The 19,075-nt window shown below is 40.6% G+C and overlaps 1 protein-coding gene across 1 annotated transcript; it reads right to left on the bottom strand.

The window, feature by feature from the left end:
• Positions 1-2,189: 2,189 nt before the first annotated feature.
• Positions 2,190-17,534, bottom strand: LOC122889357 (alcohol dehydrogenase class-3). Its single transcript, XM_044224430.1, has 9 exons — positions 17,458-17,534; positions 13,939-14,040; positions 11,988-12,129; positions 11,375-11,462; positions 7,172-7,391; positions 6,760-7,020; positions 5,728-5,863; positions 2,664-2,802; positions 2,190-2,528 (listed from the first exon to the last, which is right to left on the bottom strand). Exons 1-9 carry the CDS (start codon positions 17,467-17,469, stop codon positions 2,504-2,506), a joined length of 1,125 nt encoding a protein of 374 aa, XP_044080365.1. The 5' UTR covers positions 17,470-17,534; the 3' UTR covers positions 2,190-2,503.
• Between the last annotated feature and the right edge of the window lie 1,541 nt (positions 17,535-19,075).

The following is a 19,075-nucleotide window of genomic DNA, read 5'->3' as shown; positions in this document are numbered from 1 at the left end:
TTGCACTGCCTACAAATGCACCAAAGATCCACAAAGGAGAGGACCTGACCATAATTGCCACTTTTCTACTTTTCAGTCAACTAGATGGTGCTCAGAAACACAACCTTTTTATAGGAGCAATTAAGCCACATTGATCGAAAGTATTAAAACAATAAAAAAAGCACATGGGTTCAATCCAACCAGAAGAGATTAATGTGCATGGCATATCCAATGTGTTGATACAAAGACAGTCTGCAATATGCTTTGTGTAGTCTGAAAGGATATGTATCAATGCTCTTATATGTACTGAAACTTCTGGGAAGATAATATAAACTTAACAGCAGTCAACTACGTGTATTGTGGGAGGGGAGTGTTGCTCTTCTTATATAGTTTTCTCTGTTTGAATTTTCTAACTCTTGGATATGTTGCTTTTATGTTTTATTTTTTTCTATGTCAATGGATTACCTGGATGGGAAGATTATGAATCATTTTTGCTTCTTTATATTGCTTAGGATAAAAAAACATAAATGTTACTTAAGAGCACCAAAAAAAGACTGATACATTTGACTCTATTAAAAATAAATATAAGATATATTAAAGTAAGATATAAGATGGATGAAGGGTTGACATCTATAGTAACTTCTAAAAATTACTCGGAAAAAGATAACTAACTCAACAGAAAAATGAGCAAAGTATGTGAATGAATACTTCACAAAAAAGAAAATACAAATATGTAATAGTACTTTAGTAACTGAGGGGAAAGCCAGCTAAAGCAACAAAATACCATGTCATGTCCATCTCACTTGCTAAAGTTTTCAGCCATTTTGAGGAACAATCTGGCAATTTCTAGTCAAGATGCGCTAATCCAAGGATATATAGCTGACTCTTGAACAACACAGGGGTTAGGGCTGCTGACCCTCCACGCATTTGAAAATCCACATATTACTTCTTACTCCCCCAAAACTCAACTGACAGCTTACCTTCAACTGGAAGCCTTAAGAAACAGCTGATTAACATATTTCTTATATAAGTCTTATAAGTGGTATTCTTACAACAAAATAAACTAGAGAAAAATATTAAAGAGAAAATACATTAACAGTACCATAATGTAAAAAATCCATGTGTAAGTGATCTGTGCAGTTCAAACCCATGTTGTTCAAGGGTCAGCTATATGGCCTAAGTAACTAACATAATCAGCAAGATGTACAGTGGTTGTCACCAGTGTTAGCAAAACAGAAACAGCTCTGGAAGTTGCTTTATGCCATCATTTAGACAGCAAGTAGATTATTTCATATAACTGAATACTGTAACACAGTATTAAAAAGAGCATGACATGCATGATTCATCACACAATAATGAGTAAAAAATGAAAGCAGCAGAATGAGACAGTATCAGGTTTTCCATACCAAAGACTAGAAGGTTAATGGATATGTATAAAGTATAACAACATGCATGAAGAGTGAAAAACACCAAATTCTGGGTGGTGAGGAAAGGATGTGGGCAGGTATTTCACAAGAAACCTCTGGAGAGGAAAGGCAATATGATCTAGAATTGGAAAAATGTGAAATTCAGTATATATTTTTAATATGCTTGAAAGTTCATAGAGCTACCACCAACACACACATACCTTCTGTCCAGAAGGTAGTTTAATGAAGTTTAGTGCCCACTGTGGGCCAGATGCCATACTAGGAATTGGGAGAGTAAGTCTGAACAAGGCACGGTATCTGTTCTCAAGAATGTACTCTCACAGAGGCTGACCTGGGTTCTGATTAACTTTGCCCCTGATGGTGAGGGAAATCTGTTCTTTAGTAAATGGGCCAGAGACTTAAAAGTTAAGCAAAAATAACTGAGGACAGAAGAAGGCAAGGTGCAGATACTCACCACTGCCCTGTTTCCTCTAGCTTTTCTTTTTTTTTTTTTTATTTTATTTATTTATTTTTCCCAATTTATTTATTTTCAGAAAAACAGTATTCATTATTTTTTCACCACACCCAGTGCTCCATGCAAGCTGTGCCCTCTATAATACCCACCACCTGGTACCCCAACCTCCCACCCCCCCGCCACTTCAAACCCCTCAGATTGTTTTTCAGAGTCCATAGTCTCTCATGGTTCATCTCCCTCCTCTAGCTTTTCTTTAAAGAATGAAGATAATGGGGACAGGAACCATGAGAATGAATTCAGCATAAAAGAGAGATGAAAACATCTACACATATGCAGAACTTATTTTTATTATGTTGGGATATTCCTTAATGAGCTGGCAATTATTCATGTGAAGGAGAGTTAAGAAATCAGATTTATGACTCTATTAGTCTTGTCCTTGATTAGAGGTTTGTGAATTATACAAAAAATATTGCCTAAAGTAGGTTGCTCTAGAATTAACAGTAGAGAAGGCCTAGAAGGTCTAGAATGTCTAAGAGGCTGTGAACTTGGAAGATCTTTTCCCTGTTTGTCAGGCTGTTCCAGCTGGACCGCAAGACTTAGGTACAAGGATGCACTGCTGAATTTAAAGCTTTCTCTGTTGAATTTAAAGCTTTACAACAGTTCGAATGCTGTAAGAGAAGGAAACAATAAATAGGTTTTAAATGCTATCTTTGAAGACCACCAAAACTATTTTTTTAACCCCCCCTCCATAAACCCTAAATCATTACTACATTTTATAATATATACCCAAAAAGGAAGCTTACCTCTTTCCTGCATGCATTAGTTCAAAGGCTTCATTAATTTGGTCAAAAGACAGATTATGAGTCACAAATTCATCAACTTTTATCTTTTTGGACATATATTCAGACACCAACTTTGGGACACTTTCCACACTCTTCCATCCTAAAAGAAATCATACATCTATTAATTCTCCCAACAAATCTTTAGAGTATGCTTATTACTTAGTGGGTGACAGACATTTAAGAGAATAAATTTTATCATGAATTAAAAGGGAATGGAGACCTTCAAAATCAGCAGAGAGGAGGAAGAATTTAATGATTGTCTTTAGTTAAGAAAATAGTAAATGCCTTCTGAGTATTTTCCTTTTTCTGTATTAAGATTTACTAAAATCTCATTAAGTTTTTAGCAAATTGAGACAAAATTTTAAACTGCCTGGGACAGAACTCTGGATATTTCACAACAAATTTACTTAGGTCCACAAAACAAAGAGTTCTATAATCATGAAATTCAAGGAAGAATAAAACTGATGTGATACAGGACTTTATTCCTTTGGTTTTAAATTTAGCAATGAAATTAGGGATAGCATCTCACCCTAGAAAACTGTGAAACTGAAAACAAAAGTGGGAAATTTTTAGCTATTTAAGATTTTAAACAAAATCAGGGACTTCAGTCTTTCACTTTTACTGAAAGATGCAATAAAACGACAAAGAAGCCTCTTCACCCTTTAAACTAGGGACACTTTGTAGCTTGTTTCAAACCACTTTTGAGCCTTTTCTCAATCTCCCTCTTTATATCTTCTACCAATTACTCTTCTCCTAAGAATTATGGGGCTTTTTCTTTGTCCTTTAAGAACAAAAAAGTGTGTGTGTGTGTGTGTGTGTGTATAATATTGACTGATTGTAGGCTCCATGCCCAACATGGGGCTTGAACTCCTGACCCCAAGATCAAGAGTTACATGTTCTTCCCACTGAGCCAGCCAGGCACCCCCTTCTTTCACCTTTAAAATCTCCTGGTAACGGAGACACCGTTACAGCCACCACTCTTCTCTAGACCAAAACTTCTATTTTCATCTGTTTTTCATCTATTTTAACAACACCACTGGGCCCCAGTGCTCCAGTTTACTTCCCAATCAGCATGTGCCGGGAGGAAGAGGCTTCAGTGAGGGTTAGATCAAACCCCAGGCTCCAGTCTCCCAGGCTCAGACTGTCCTTTCAAATGCAGATAAGACCCTGGGAGGATGTGTGACCTTAAAAGTCTATTCTAAGATACTCAAGTGAGGCATATATCTAGTTGGAAAGGCAAGTTTAGTCAGTTTTATATATTTTTCTTAATAGAAATCCCTTATTTATTTTAAGACTTTATTTATTTATTTATTAAAAGGTTTTATTTATTTATTTGACAGAGATTACAAGTAGGCAGAGAGGCAGTCAGAGAGAGGAGGAAGCAGGCTCCCCGCTGAGCAGAGAGCCCGATGTGGGGCTCGATCCCAGGACCCTGGGATCATGACCTGAGCAGAAGGCAGAGGCTTTAATCCACTGAGCCACCCAGGTGCCCCTATTTTAAGACTTTATTATTTTTTTGAGAGAGAGCAAGACAGAGAAAGAGAGGGAGCTCACCTAAGTCAGGAGAAGGGCAGAGGGAGAAAGATAATCTGCAAGCAGAACTGAGCTAAACCCAATGTGGGGCTTGATCTCACAACCCTGAGATCATGACCTGAGCTGAAACCAAGAGTCAGACGCTTAGCCGACTGCACCACCCAGGCGCCCCTTGACATCTTTTTTTTTTTTTTTTAAAGATTTTATTTATTTATTTGACAGAGAGAGATCACAGTAGACAGAGAGGCAGGCAGAGAGAGAGAGGAGGAAGCAGGCTCCCCGCTGAGCAGAGATCCCGATGCGGGACTCGATCCCAGGACCCTGAGATCATGACCTGAGCCGAAGGCAGCGGCTCAACCCACTGAGCCACCCAGGCGCCCCCACAGTTTCCTTTGTGATGGCAGGGACAGTCCTATGGTGTGGATCCAGAGACTTCATCCTGGAGGGCATGTGTGCCATGGTTTTGGTAGAGTAGTCTGCAAACACAACTTCGGATTAGGGTGAGTGGCGAGGTGATCGCAGGCCCAATGCATAGACATCGAGGGCAGCTCATCTGTAACTGTAATTAGAGTGACTGGAAGGCGGTAGCACAGGCTTTTCTCTCTGGATTGTGTGTCTAGGATTAAGATTTCATTCATTCATAATTGTTGGGATATAAAAGCACGATTTGTGCTTCTTAGCTGAGCAACCACGAAAAAGATGGAAATGATTTTTCAGCATTCTACCAGTAGTTAGGCAACTGCAACCAACCATGTACTTTTTAGGATCACAAAAGGGAAAAATGATCAGTCTGGCAACTTTTCAATTCTATTATAAAGTTTGTTCTTAAATAGTGTTTTCGGGGGCACCTGGGTGGCTTAGTTGTTGAGCGTCTGCCCTCATCTCAGGTCAAGATCCCAGGGTCCTGGGACCGAGCCCTGCATTGGGCTCCCTGCTCGGCAGGAAGCCTGCTTCTCCCTCTCCCACTCCCCCTGCTTGTGTTCCCGCTCTCACTGTCTCTCTCTGTCAAATAAATAAATTAAAAAAAAAAACCCAGTATTTTATTGCAGTATTGTACTGGTTACTGTTGAAGTCAGTACTAAGTAGACAGAGGTATGATCACATCCAGTAACAGCTGCGCTCGGGAAAGAGGAGTAGAAATGCCAACAATTAAGTCCAGAGCGTAACAGTGTGGCTGACACTGTTGTTTGTGTATCCTGGAACCAACTCCTCACTCCTGCCTGACCCCCAACTATTTCCTCATCAATAGGATACTGACTGTGTGTGCGGAATGTGATCTTGTGCTTCACAGGAAGGTGAGCATCTCCCCAGCCCTGGGGTGAGTACTGAATGAACGTGAAACCCTCCCATTACAGCAACTATGCAACAACTTGTGATGAGAAGGTAGTCTATGAAAATCCTTGTTAAAACAAGACAAATAAAAATCAGCTTGGGATTAAAATTATGCCAATGGAGATAACAACAGAGAAAACGTGCTCATCCACTGAATTACCTCCAAAAGCAGTGCCTTTCCACGTGCGGCCTGTTACCAGCTGAAATGGGCGAGTGGAGATTTCTTCACCAGATGCAGCTACTCCAACTACGACGCTGACACCCCAGCCTTTGTGGCAGGCCTCCAGTGCTGCTCTCTGCAGGCAGAGATAGGACCAAATCACAGAGGTCAGTGCATCTGGCTGAGAAGATCAGCAAAATAGCTTTGGTGGGAGAGAGTGGTAGCTCAGAGCTTCTTAAGAAAATCAGAACAAGATGATCATACTGAATATTTAGTAAATGTAATTTCATTCAACAGTATTTTTTAAAAAATTATTAACCTGGCTAAATATTAACACAAAATGAAAGAATTTAAAGCTTTTATTTGCTGTCTAGTTTTTTTTTTTTTTTAAAGATTTGATTTATTTGGCAGAGAGTGAGCAAGCAAGCACACATAAACAGGGGGAGCGGCAGGCAGAGGGAGGAGCAGGCTTTCCGCTGAGCAGGGAGCCTGACATGGGGCTCGTTCCCAGGACTGTGGGATCACAACCTGAGCCAAAGGCAGATGCTCAACAGACTGAGCCATCCAGACGCCCCCTGCTGTCTAGTTTTAAAAATAAATCCTAGTTCAAAATTCTAAAGACTTTAATAAAGGAAGCTGGTGGAGAATCGTGATACTCCTGCTGAGTATCAACTCTGTGTGAAGGAGGTGTCATTACTGTCTGCATTTTACACAAGAGGAAACTGAGCTTTAGAGAAGCTGTTGCTTGAGGTTAGTGAAGTGGATGTACAGCTAACCCCTGAACAACACACAGGGATTGGGGCACCCCCGCCTTGTGCAGTCAAAAATGCACACATAACTCCCCCAAAATTTAACTAATAGCCTACTGTTGACTGGAAGCCTTACTTATAATAATAATTCATAATATTCATAAAATATAAAATAATAATTTATAATAGTATAAACAGTCAATCAGCCAATATTTTGGGTATTTTATGCTCTATTCTTATAATAAAGCTAGAGAAAAAAAGGAATAAAGTGAAACATACCTACCATGACTTTTACATTACCAATGCACTCGAAGGAATAGTCCACACCCCCGTCAGTCATTTCAATGAGCACTTCCTGGATGGGTTTACTGAAGTCCTGAGGGTTAATGCATTCAGAAGCTCCAAATTCCTTGGCCCTTGCAAATTTATCTTTATTGATATCCACACCAATGATCCGGGATGCACCAGCCACCTTACAGCCCATGATGGCCGCCAATCCAACTCCTCCTAGGCCAAAGACGGCACAAGTAGAGCCAGGCTCCACCTAATAGTAAAGACAGTCTATTAGGTACTCATTGCGCAAGTATCAAGGAAATCACTAGGTTTCTTACATACCAGGCCAAGTTCGCTATTTTAGCAAAGCTCTGTCTTATCAAATTAGAAGGCAGAAGCTAAAATCCAGGTCAATGTCTTACCTTGGCAGTGTTCACAGCAGCACCATAACCAGTTGAAATGCCACAACCCAGAAGGCAGACTTTATCCAAAGGTGCTAAAGGATCAATTTTAGCAACAGAGATATCAGCCACAACTGTATATTCAGAAAACGTGCTGGTTCCCATGTAATGTAAAATTGTCTTTCCTTTGCAAGTAAATCTGCTAGTACCATCTGGCATTAATCCTTTCCCCTGAGTAACTCTAAAGAAAATAAAAAAGGAAAAAAGCAGGGTAAATTCAGGTTTCCCAAAATGCACAGGAAAATCGATTTTTTAAAAAAAATTTATTAATTTGACAGAGATCACAAGTAGGCAGAGAGAGAGAGGAGGAAGCAGGCTCACTGCTGAGCAGAGAGCCCGATGTGGGGCTCGAGCCCAGGACTCTGGGATCATGATCTGAGCCGAAGGCAGAGGCTTTAACCCACTGAGCCACCCAGGCGCCCCAGGAAAATCGATTTTAAATATGACAGAAATGTGTGCTATGACCCAAAGTCTAATTTAAAAAAAATTTTTTTCAGAGAGAAAGAGAAGACAGCACAAACATGCCAGAGAAAGCACGTGCACACGTAAGCAGAAGGGGTAGAGAGAAAGGGAGAACTCAAGCAGACTCTGTGCTTAGCACAGGAGCATGATGTGGGGCTCACTGAACGACCCTGAAATCATTACCTGAGCTGAAAACAAAAATCAGACACTTAACCAACTGTGTCACCCAGGTGATCCCTAAAGTCTAATTTCTATTGTATTTGTTAATAATTTAGCACCTTTCAGCAATGCCTTATTAAGGAAACTTAAGAAAGACATTTGCCAACATTCAATATCCTTCTGGATCTTACTGTTGGTATTGAAATAAATTTAACAGATACAACTTACGACAGATGAAATAATTTTAAAATTCTGTCATAAAACTGTGAGCAAATATAACTTCTGAAAGCACAGAGCCAAAGCCAGAATCTATACAAGGAGAGATTATGAGCAATTATGCAGATCAGGTGATGAAAATAGATAGCCACACTGGCTAATTTAGATCTTTCAGGAGGCTTGTTTTTTCAAAACGGTCCTCAAGGATTCAAGTTATCTTTTCTTTTTTTTCGCCGTTGTAGTTGGTAACACTAATGAAGGATTAAAAAAAAAAGAAACCCTCACAAAGGCCACCAGTATGATAAATGGTATCAAAAGTTATTTTTGACATTCTAAATAGATAGGTAATGTAATGTCCTGCTTAGGAGTGCAGGCCCTAAAGTCAAACACAGTTGGGTTCAAATTCTGTGTGATCATGGGCCAGTTAATTAACCTTTGTGCCTTAGTTTCCTCATTAGAAAATGGAGAGAAACAATTGTATTTTCCTTACAGATTGTTATAAAAATCAAATGAGCATTCATAAAGCATTATTATTGTGCTTGGCACAGGGACAATACTAATAAATATTTAATAAATTAATTTAATAAATTATTTAATAAATATTTGTTTTTAGTAAAAACAGTGTACTATAATTTGATGTACATTCTTAAGCTAATCTTTTGGAATACACAGAATAAACAAATACACAGATGAAGAGAAAATGGATTGCCTCTAGACGTAAGAGCAAATATATTCCCTTGGAGAGAAAACTAAGACCAGAAACAAAAAACTATGTGACAAAGCTCCACCACAAATAACTTCTATCTTTAAGAGAACAACTTAAGTTTGTTTAGCCTTCCTTAATGTAAGAAATCACTTCTGTTCCAGAGGAGTTTCTTTAACAAAAGGGGACATGGGATACATTTTATGTTTGAAAGGACTTGTCCCTCTAAAAGGTTACAGACAGCCACAAAAAGTCAATTATCATTATTATACTTGATAGGTCCCAAGCTTTTAGACAGTGTTTGAAATTATCTTTCCAAACAAGATTTGTTTTGGTTCTAGCTTTGCCAAAACTAACTGGACTTATGTTATAAAGTAAATGGAATCTCGTTTCCCAAACATATAAGCTAATTTTAACAATGGCACTAGAAAACAAATATGAGAACACATGGATTTTCCATATATGACTCAATCTTCTAGGTCATGGACACAATTCCAATGTGTGTGGGGGGGTGTGTTCCCTCACACACAACACTGAACAATTTTTGGACACAGCAGGGTCCAAGAATTCAACTCAATTCTGACGCCAGCTACCTGGAGAACCATCAGGTTCCATAGATTTTTTTTTTTAAAGATTTTATTTATTTATTTGACAGACAGAGATCATAAGCAGGCAGACAGGCAGGCAGAGAGAGGGAGAGGAGAAAGCAGGCTCCCTGCAGAGCAGAGAGCCCGATGTGGGACTCGATCCCAGGACCCTGAGATCATGACCTGAGCCGAAGGCAGCAGCTTAACCCACTGAGCCACCCAGGCGCCCAGGTTCCATAGATTAAGGGCTCAGTCCTGTAAGACTGTCCCTACCCTCTGCTTCAAAAGCCAGTTGCAAGCTCCAGGCTGTTACAAGGGCCTTTTTTTTTTTTTTTTAAAGACTTTATTTGAGAGAGAAGAGAGTATGTGCAGGTCCATGCGTGCACATGACTTGGGGGAGGGGCAGAGGGAGAGGCCGAGAATCTCAGATTTGGTGCCAAGTGCAGATCCTGACACGGGACTCGACCCCACAACCCTGAGATCACGACCTGAGCCAAAAACCAAGTGTAGGAGGCTCAACTGACTGAGCCACCCAGGTGCCCCATGGAACCTATGCTTCTGACCCATAGGCTACAGATTGGAGGTTCCAAAGACTTCCTCCTTAAGTTCTTTTAATTCTCCAGAGCAGCTCACAGAACTCATGGAAACACTTCTGTTATTAAAGGATATGATAAAGAATACGAATCAACAGCCAGATGAAGAGATGCATAAGAGGTATGGGAAAAAACTGAGGAGCTCCCACATGCTTTCCAGGTATGTCACTCTCCCCAGTCTCCATGTGTTCACTAGCTCCAAAGCTCTCTGAACCATCCTTTTGGGGCTTAAGGAAGCTTAATTATAGTTATGGTTGACACTGGCCATTGGCTGATTCAACTCAGTAGCCCCTTTTCCTCTACCAAAGGCCAGGCCGTTCGTAGGTTTCCTAACGGTTTTCCAAAGGTCACTTTTAATAATACGATAAAGACACCTTCATAGCCCACATCATAGGAAATTCCAAGGGTTTAGTAGCTATGAGCCAGAAACCATGGCAGAATACCAAATACGTATAAGAAATATAAATTTGGTCATCTAAATGAAATCATGGTATTATACTCAGCAATTCCAATCTTAGGAAAATACCCAAGAGAAAGTAGTGCATACATTCACTAAAAGATATGCACAAGAATGTTTACAGCGGCAAGAGCCACAATAGCCCCAAACATTGAAGGAGCAACTTAAATGTCCATCAATAGGGGAATGGCTAGAGATAAATGAATGAAATATGGCAGCACAACCTGGATACATCTCACTGACATTCTGAATGAAAGAAACCAGAAAAAGAGCACACAGTATGAGATTCTATTTATATGAAGTCCTGTAGCAAACGAAATGAGAATAGTGGTTCCCCTTGAGGGAGGCAGGTACTGACGTGGAAGGGATACGAATGACTCCATAGGGTGCTGGAAGGGTTCTCGATCTTGATCTAGGTGGATATAGGTGTGTATATACATAACAACTCATGGAGCTGTACACTTAAGATTTATAGACTAAGTATTGTATTATATATGTTCTACCTCAAGAAGAAGAAAAAAAAAGGTGAATACACGGAGATCTTAAATTGCCTCAAAATGGAGTTAAGTGCTGCTACCTTACTACAATAAAATAACCACCTTTTTCTGTGTAGTAAGGGGTTAGGTTATCTCCCGTAGTCTTCCTAGTAACCTATGAGGTTTATACTTGGATCTCATGGACAATAAAATGGCTCTTTAAATGGTTTCATTTAATTTCATAAGCATGTCCCTCCTTAATGTATATTTTGGCAAATTTAGCCTAGTGTTATGGAAGGAGAATGGGTTCAGAAAATTCTGTTTTATCTAACAGTTATGATATTGGGTAAACCACTTAATTTCTGAGTCTTAATTTTCTCATCCATGAAAATGGGGATATGAGCGATAAGGTTGCCATAAGGCTGAAATGAAATAATGCAGATAGAATATTCTGTATACACTGCCACACAACTACTTATTATTTTAAGAAAAACATCACAAAGATACTAACCTTATCTTCTGGCAAAGGTTTGTTTTAGGGTTTAGACAAAATTTGCATTCTCCACACTGTGGGATGTAAAGTGGGATGACAGTATCACCTGGGAAACAAATGCAAAGATACTCTCCTGAATAGGGAACCTCTGTTTCTAAATGGATGCATCAGCCCCTGTAAATTCCCACTCCTGTCAACTCGCATGGCTTTCCAAATTAACAACTTTCACTTAGAACATAACCTAGGTAACATCATTCAGACACCACTGACTATACAAGAAGTACAAGTTTTCAAAATTTTGATTGAAATGGAGCTCTTAAAATTTTAACTGGAAAACAAGGTCATGGGATTTGAAATACCGATTCACTGCTGAACCTTCAAAAATTCTTGCGTAATTGGTCAAAACTGGCTTTGGGGAAAAATAGTTTCAGAAGAACAGTAGTCTGCAAAATCCAAAAGTAAAAACACTCCAGTATTTGTACTTCCCAGATAAGGAATAAAATCGTTCTTGACAAATGACTCAGGTGATAATCTGTTCATGAAGAAACAATGCATAGCTTATTGGAAATATAATTTCCTTGCAGAAATTAGTTGAATTTATGAAATCAAGTGGTTCAAATATCCTCCTTACCTGCCTTCAGCTTAGTAACTCCTTCACCAACACTTTCCACAATTCCAGCACCTTCATGTCCCAGGATCACTGGAAAACTCCCTTCAGGGTCAGCCCCACTCAGGGTATAGGCATCGGTGTGGCAAACTGCAGTGGCAATAATCTAACAGGATATTAAAGAGCACTTATGTGTGTTTGCATGCAATTCAGAGTGAGATACAGGTCAAAGGCAAGCATTTTTAATACCGTATTTCACTGATTCTAAGACACATTTCTTTGATATTTTAACCTCTTTAAAAATCAGCATGTGCTTATAATCTATGGCCTCTTAACAATTAGAACTGACAGCATTTTTTAGTGATCCATAAAAGTAATGGTGTGTTTATATGCAAAGGAAACAGTTTTTCTGACCCCTTTCCAGCGCAGGCTAGCAAGAGCAGGTAAACATGGTGACTTTATGGGCCCTGTGCCTCCAGATATGGAGAGGAACATGACCTGTGTACAAAGCAGGTGGAGCCCACTTCACTGCTGGGATCCTCCTGACTGCTGACAATTGTGATTTCTAAGGAGATATGTCCTACTTCTGAAATATGACAGGCTACTTATTCTGAGCCCAAATTCAGAGCTTTTAGTGAAACTGACTCCCTTCTTAGCAACCACACAGAATTTCTACTTAAATAATCCTTCATTCCTATCTCTCTGGTTTTTAAAAAGTAGCTTATTGTTCTAAGCACTAAAAGCACAAGAAAGAAATCTGGGAGGAGTGCCTAGGTGCTTTAGCTGGTAGAGCGTTTGCCTTTGGCTCAGGTCATGATCCCAGGGTCTTGGGATCGAATCCTGAGCCACACTCCATCCAGCCCCATATTGGGCTCCCTGCTCAGTGGGGAGTCTGCTTCTTTCTCTCCCTCTGCCACTCCTTCTGCTTGTGCACACACACACTCTCTCTCAAATAAATAAAATCTTAAAAAAAAAAAAAGTGTGAAATGTTTGTGTTTATGCTTCTCTGTTTCTCACCTATATACCTGCTATTTGTTAGTAGCTTCCTATTGCTCTACAGCTCATCTTAATACATCCCAGGACACATTTTCTTTTTCAGTAGCAAAATCACAATCAGGTTAGCTTCTGAACTTAAGGGAAAACGTCTAAGCCCTGTAAGATTTCAGATTCCTGGGTCCGAGTTGAATAGGATCTTGAAAAGTTACTTGGCCCTAGGCTCCTCCACTTGGTATTTGATCCCTGGGAGCATGAGCGTTTGGAGGTGAGATGGGGAAGGTATACTCTAATTCAGAGCAAAAAAAAAAGCTTACTTTTCTAGAATGTTAGTTTTACTCAGTGGTCACTACTTTAAAGTATTAATTTTGCATCAAAACAACACAGTAGAATGCTAAAAATATCCAGGTGACTGCCTTGTGCAACAGCCTTTTCTCCACGGGGATCTTCCTTTCTCTGCCACAGTAGAGGCTGAATAGGACTAGACTGATCCCCTGAACCCCGGCCTTGTCTGCAAGGGTCACTACATTTTAAAGCTCTCTAAGCAAGCGGATTTCACTTGGCTGTTACTCCAGTTAAATCAGAAGCCTCTTTCCAAATCTTATTTAAAACCTTGTCTAACAACTGAAGACCATTTCTACTTCTGTTTCCAAAGGTCTTCATACATTTTAAGTCATGGGATCAGGAGAAAAGGGAGCATCTTACAAATTCATCTTAAACACAGGCTACAGAAGGTAAGTTGCAATAATCCATTGATCTGTGGGGAAGGTTGCTGAGTTCAGCTCAACATCAAAGCAAAAAAGACAGGAGTGTTGCAAAAGCGAACTGGGTAAAATAAGAGGAAGATGTTGTGATTCTAAGGTTGGATGACTTTCGATACCTTCTCCTTGACACTGGCCTTTGGGATTTATCCTCAGAGGAATCACCTACCCAGAGACCTAATTTTAAGTCTTCTCTTCCAGGGCCTTAGATGTATCATTACCTTAATTCGAACTTCATGAGCCTTTGGGGGTGCCACCTCTACCTCCTCTATGGAGAGAGGCTTTCCTGCCTCCCAGGCAACTGCAGCCTTGCACTTGATAACCTGAAATGGGGAAAAAAAGAGAGTACACTGTTTATCCTCCTGCACTAATAATGAACTACTTATTAGTTAATTTAGGTCCTGAGGAATGCTAATCTTAGAAAGTATATCACACACAAAAACTCTACACCCTGAAGTGATAGGGAGAACTATTTTGCACGTTTTTAGATTTCATATAAATAATGTTCATGGAAAAAATTTAATTGAGATGACCACATGGTCAGATATAAAAGTGTCTTTTGGTAAAGAAGTTTTGTTAACCAAATACTTAATGGCCTTCTACCATGCATAAGCAGGAGCACATCAAGAATACAGATTCCAGGGGCGCCTGGGTGGCTCAGTGGGTTAAGTGTTTGCCTTCGGCACAGGTCAAGATCTCAGGGTCCTGGGACTGAGGTCCAAGTCCAGCTCCTGGTTCAGCAGGGAATCTGCTTGCCCTTTTCCTTTTGCCCCTCACCCCTCCTTGTGCTCTCTCCCTCACTCTGCTCTCTAATAAATAAATAAAATCTTTAAAAAAAAAAAAAAAAAGAATACACATTCCAAGACCATCTGATTTAGTAGGTCTGGCATAGGATCCAAGGAATCTGAATGCTTAACATATACCCTAGAGGATTCCTCTACGGCTGGTTTAAGCTGACACTGGTTTAGTGCAAAACTGTAAAGTGGGAAGGAGCACAAGGAGTAACAGAAGGCAGAAACTTGAAAATACTACATCTACTCCTTTTAGCTGTTCTATACAAATACAGTAGCCACTTGCCATGTGTTTAACGGAGGAGCTGGAAAATGGCCAGTCTGAACTGATACAAACTGTAAGTGTAAAAGTTACCCAGATTATGAAGACTTAGTACAAATAAAGTAGAAGTATTTTAATATTAAAAAATATTAATTATATATCATGATAGTAACTTGAATACAGTAGTTCTTCCTTATCTGTGGAATATACATTCTCAGACTCTCAGTGGATATCTGAAATTATTATGTTTTTCCTATACAAATATACCTGTGATAAAGTTTCCTTTATTAATTAGGCACAGGAAGGGATTAACAATGATAATAAAGTAGAACAATTATAGTAAGTTATGTGAATATGGTCTCTCAAAATATCTTATTGTACTGTTATGTAGTCACCCTTCTTGTGATGATATGAGACAATAAAATGCCTACATGAGGTGACACGGAGTGATGTAGGCACTGTGATGCAGTGTTAGGCTACTAGTGACCTTCTGACAATAGGTCAGAAAGATCACCTGCTTCTGGACTGTAGGTGACTTTGGGTAACTGAAACAGTGGATAAGGCAGGGCAGGGGGTGGTGTGGATTACTGTATAATGGATTAAATTTTTATCCAATTTTAATGTGGCAACTAGAAAAATAAAAATTACATATGGGACTTGTATTATATTTCTATAGCACAGCATTGCCTTAGAAATTCTAATCAGTACACTCCTCCTTTACCAGAGAATCAGGTGTAATGAGGAGAGTTTAAACATTTTTTTTTAATTGAAGTATGGTTAACATTGAATATTATATTAGTTTCAGGTGTACAACATAGTGATTTGATGTTTATATACATCAAAGGAAATGATCACCACAGTAGGTCTAGTTATCATCTGTCACCATACAAAGTTATTGCAATATTTTCTTGACTTTATTCTTAACCTTGTACTTCACATTTCCATGACTTCTTTATTTTATAAGTGGAAGTTTGAACTTCTTAATCTTCCTCACCTATTTTGCCACCTCTCCAACCCCGCAGGAAAGTTTGGATTAGTTCACACAATGCTTATGAAATCTGTTGACAGAATAAAGGTTGCAAACTGCTAGGTTTATAGGAGACAGACTGGAAAGTCAACAAATCCAACAAGTGTAAGTTAAAGGGAGAGGCATAAAGTGCTATAGAATGCACAAAGCGGAGAAAGAGTTAACTTTGGTTGATGGGTTTGAAAAATCTTCACTTTTAACTAGGATATCAAAGGATGAGAAAGAGTTACAAGTAGTGATAAAACACCTACAATTACAAAAAGCTGTTGTGAGAAGTAACTGAAAATGAAGTCCCTAAAACAGTCCTTGGCATTGTGTAGCTTTGTCATAATAAATCAATACTTATTAGTAGCAGTAGAACAAAGACTGGAGGAAAAGGAGAGTTGAACTATATGGAGAGATGAATGGCTTGTGTAAACTGGTGAGGCTGGAAATTACTGCTTTTCAAATTAAAGTGTAGGTATTAAATCTGATGGTCAAAAAATTCAGACATTGTTTTAGAATCTGTTTCCAACTGAATGGATCATTAAAGCTCAAAACAAAGTCCTAAAGGTCAAATCTGGAATAGTCATGGATCCTAGAGAACTTCCAGCAACATGATAATCTATACCTATAATCTAACACCTATAATCTAAGTTTTTATGCCCCTTCCCCTCTCAGGAATGTTTGAAAGATTAACCTTTTCCTTTCAATGACGATTCTAAGCAGAAAAGGCTCCACCCCAAATCCACAGACAATTGCCTTACTTCAACAACTGAACTATCACAGGATTATAATTTCTCACCTTCTTCGAATAAAGGCACTTGATAATAAGGATAAACAATTTGCCAACTTGTTAAGTCTAAAAGATTGTCTACAGTTTACCGTTTCTTCTCAACTTCAACATTTAAGGTCCTAAATCTTTCTAGAAAATTTCTAAAGTTTGCAAAACATTTCAACACCAAATCACTTTTAATTATTCATGGTATTCGTATATTTCTGCCTTTCTTTATTGTCTAATGCCTATTTCAGGAACCTAGAATAGTGCTTGCAGAGGAACAGACCTGGACCGGAATCTTGGCTACCTTAAAGTGACCATTAAGCACGCCAAACCTCTAAACCTCAATTTGTGGTCTGCAAAATGGAGACAACACCCCGCAGAAGTGTCACGGGAGGATTAAAAGGATATAAACTTCTGGTGCCTTAAATGCTCAAAAATGTTACTACTGAAAGGGCTCTGGCAGTCTTCCCCAAATACAGTCTTTGGTGTCACCATCACTGTTCAATTATGAATTACGATCATGAAACACAACTATTGTAAGGGTTAGACGCACGGGTTCTGCTACCAGCTAACTATGACCCCAGGCAAGTTAGTTATTTTAGCATTTGCAAAGCACAAGTGCTCCTAAACCACTTCTAGCAGGAAACCGACCACCCCCGCCCCCGCTTTCCGCTGCCCTAGAAGCGGCAAAATCTTTTCAAGTAAGGAATCAAACAAAGATTCTTTCCCTTCCTTCCCGCAGAACAGCTCGCCCCAGGCTCCGTTTCCGATCCGGCAACTCGTGCCTGTCTACGGACCGAGACCCGCGCTCCCCTCACAGTCAGCGGCCGGGTTCCATCTTACGCTTTCCCTCTATCCCTTCCTTCTTTGGAGTCGGTCGCGCGACACGGGACGGCCTACCTGGCTCGCCATGGCCTCGGGCTCAGTCAGCTAGGGGCGGACATCCGGGGTGGGACCCACGGTACTGGGCACGTGGTGGGGGGGCGTGCGCCTGGCGCTGTGGGCGCGGTGTGGGCGGGCCGTGCTCCTCCGCTTGCACCGGGGGCGGAGCGTGAATGCGGGACTTGCTAGGCCCTCTTTGGTCGCGAGGGGCGGGCCCTGAGCTGGGCGGGGCCTGCGCTGGGCGGGGCCTGCGCTGGACGCGGCAGACGGTCTAGGTCGCGCCCACGTGGTTTCAGCTCTGAAGTTGGAGGGGTTTCGCGAGGCAGTTAGGCTGCATGTGGAATTATCTGTGTGTGAAGGAGTTTTCCCCCTGTAACTTTTAGCCCAGGCAGCGAGATAAGGCTTATGAAGGAGAGAGATGGAATGTGAGGAACCAGGAATTTAACTGGAAGCACGTGAGAAACAGGACTGCACCATTTTGTGCTCCTTCTACACAGTGTCTTGAGATGACAACATGAGTAAGATCCAGCCCTTCAAAGGACTCTTCAGTGGAGCGGGGAAACTGAGCTGTGCGGACAATGATAAAGGGGATGCAAAGGACGTACCCATTCGGGAAACTTCCCAGGCCCTATTCCAGCTGTTCTTGAAGGGCGAATAGAAGTTTTGGCGGTTAGTAGGATGCGGGGAGAGAACTTTGTGAGGAGGGCACGAGTGAGTGTAAAGCCTGCGGAGCGTGGATGTATTTGATGTGGTGTGGTTTAGGAGTGGCCAGAGTGGAGAAAGAAGGTGGAGGATTTGCCAGTTTCTCTTAAACTCTGTTGTGAATGCTGAATTTAAAAAAAAAAAAAAAAAATGGCTCTACCAGACCACTCTCTTCCTCTGCTTCATGGTTTTTTTCGTGGCTCGTTTTGCTCAGTATGCATCTTCAGTGCTGGCCATCTAAAAAAAATTTCTGTCAAACGACTTTCCTTTCACTCCACTCTCATTTACATGGCTTTTAACTTATTTTTATGTAAGGACAGCTTCTAGGTTATGAATAAGGATGGCTGTGGTGAACTCCAGACTAGGGCATACAACTGACTACTAGACATCTGTCTGTCTCCATTAGGGTGTCTCCTAGTTATCTCAAAGTTGGCTTCTTCAGAAGTCATTTTGTCATCTTTTCTTCTTAATCTTCCTTCTGTCTGTATATGGCACCACCATCCTCCCCTCCCCTCCCCTTCCCCTCCCCCCTTCCCCACTCCTCTCCTCTTTTAAAGATTTCATTATTTTTGGGAGAGAGAAGGAGAGAGAAAGAGAGAGCACCAGTGGGGGGGAGGGGCAAAGGGAGCCCACTGAGCAGAGAGCCTGATGCAGACTCAATCCCAGGACCCTGGGATCATGACCTGAGCCACAGGTAGATGCTTGACCTACTGAGCCACCCGGGCACCCCCACCTTCTTGCACCAAGCCAGAAACCTGGAAACTGCAACTTCTCCCAGACACTCAGTGCCTCCATTCAAAATGTCACCAAGCCCTAAATACCTCTTATATCTTGTGCCTCCTCCCCCCCCTCCCCGCCCCAAATTGGTCTCTTTCCATCCCCAACCCCCCACTGCTGCTGCCTTACTTTGTGCTGTCATCACCTCTTAGAGGGT

This window comes from Neovison vison, chromosome 11, assembly GCF_020171115.1.
Source record: "Neovison vison isolate M4711 chromosome 11, ASM_NN_V1, whole genome shotgun sequence".
NCBI lineage: Eukaryota > Metazoa > Chordata > Mammalia > Carnivora > Mustelidae > Neogale > Neogale vison.
The sequence above is the reverse complement of the archived record's forward strand: the minus strand, read 5'-3'. Positions and strand labels throughout refer to the sequence as shown.

What these genes read in the sequence shown, in the direction of transcription:
- LOC122889357 (XM_044224430.1), bottom strand. An exon ending in AACCTTTGCCAGAAGATAAG is followed by an intron (nt 7,392 to 11,374) that starts GTTAGTATCTTT and finishes TATTTTCTTTAG; the next exon opens with AGTTACTCAGGGGAAAGGAT. An exon ending in CTAATGCATGCAGGAAAGAG is followed by an intron (nt 2,529 to 2,663) that starts GTAAGCTTCCTT and finishes CTTCTCTTACAG; the next exon opens with CATTCGAACTGTTGTAAAGC.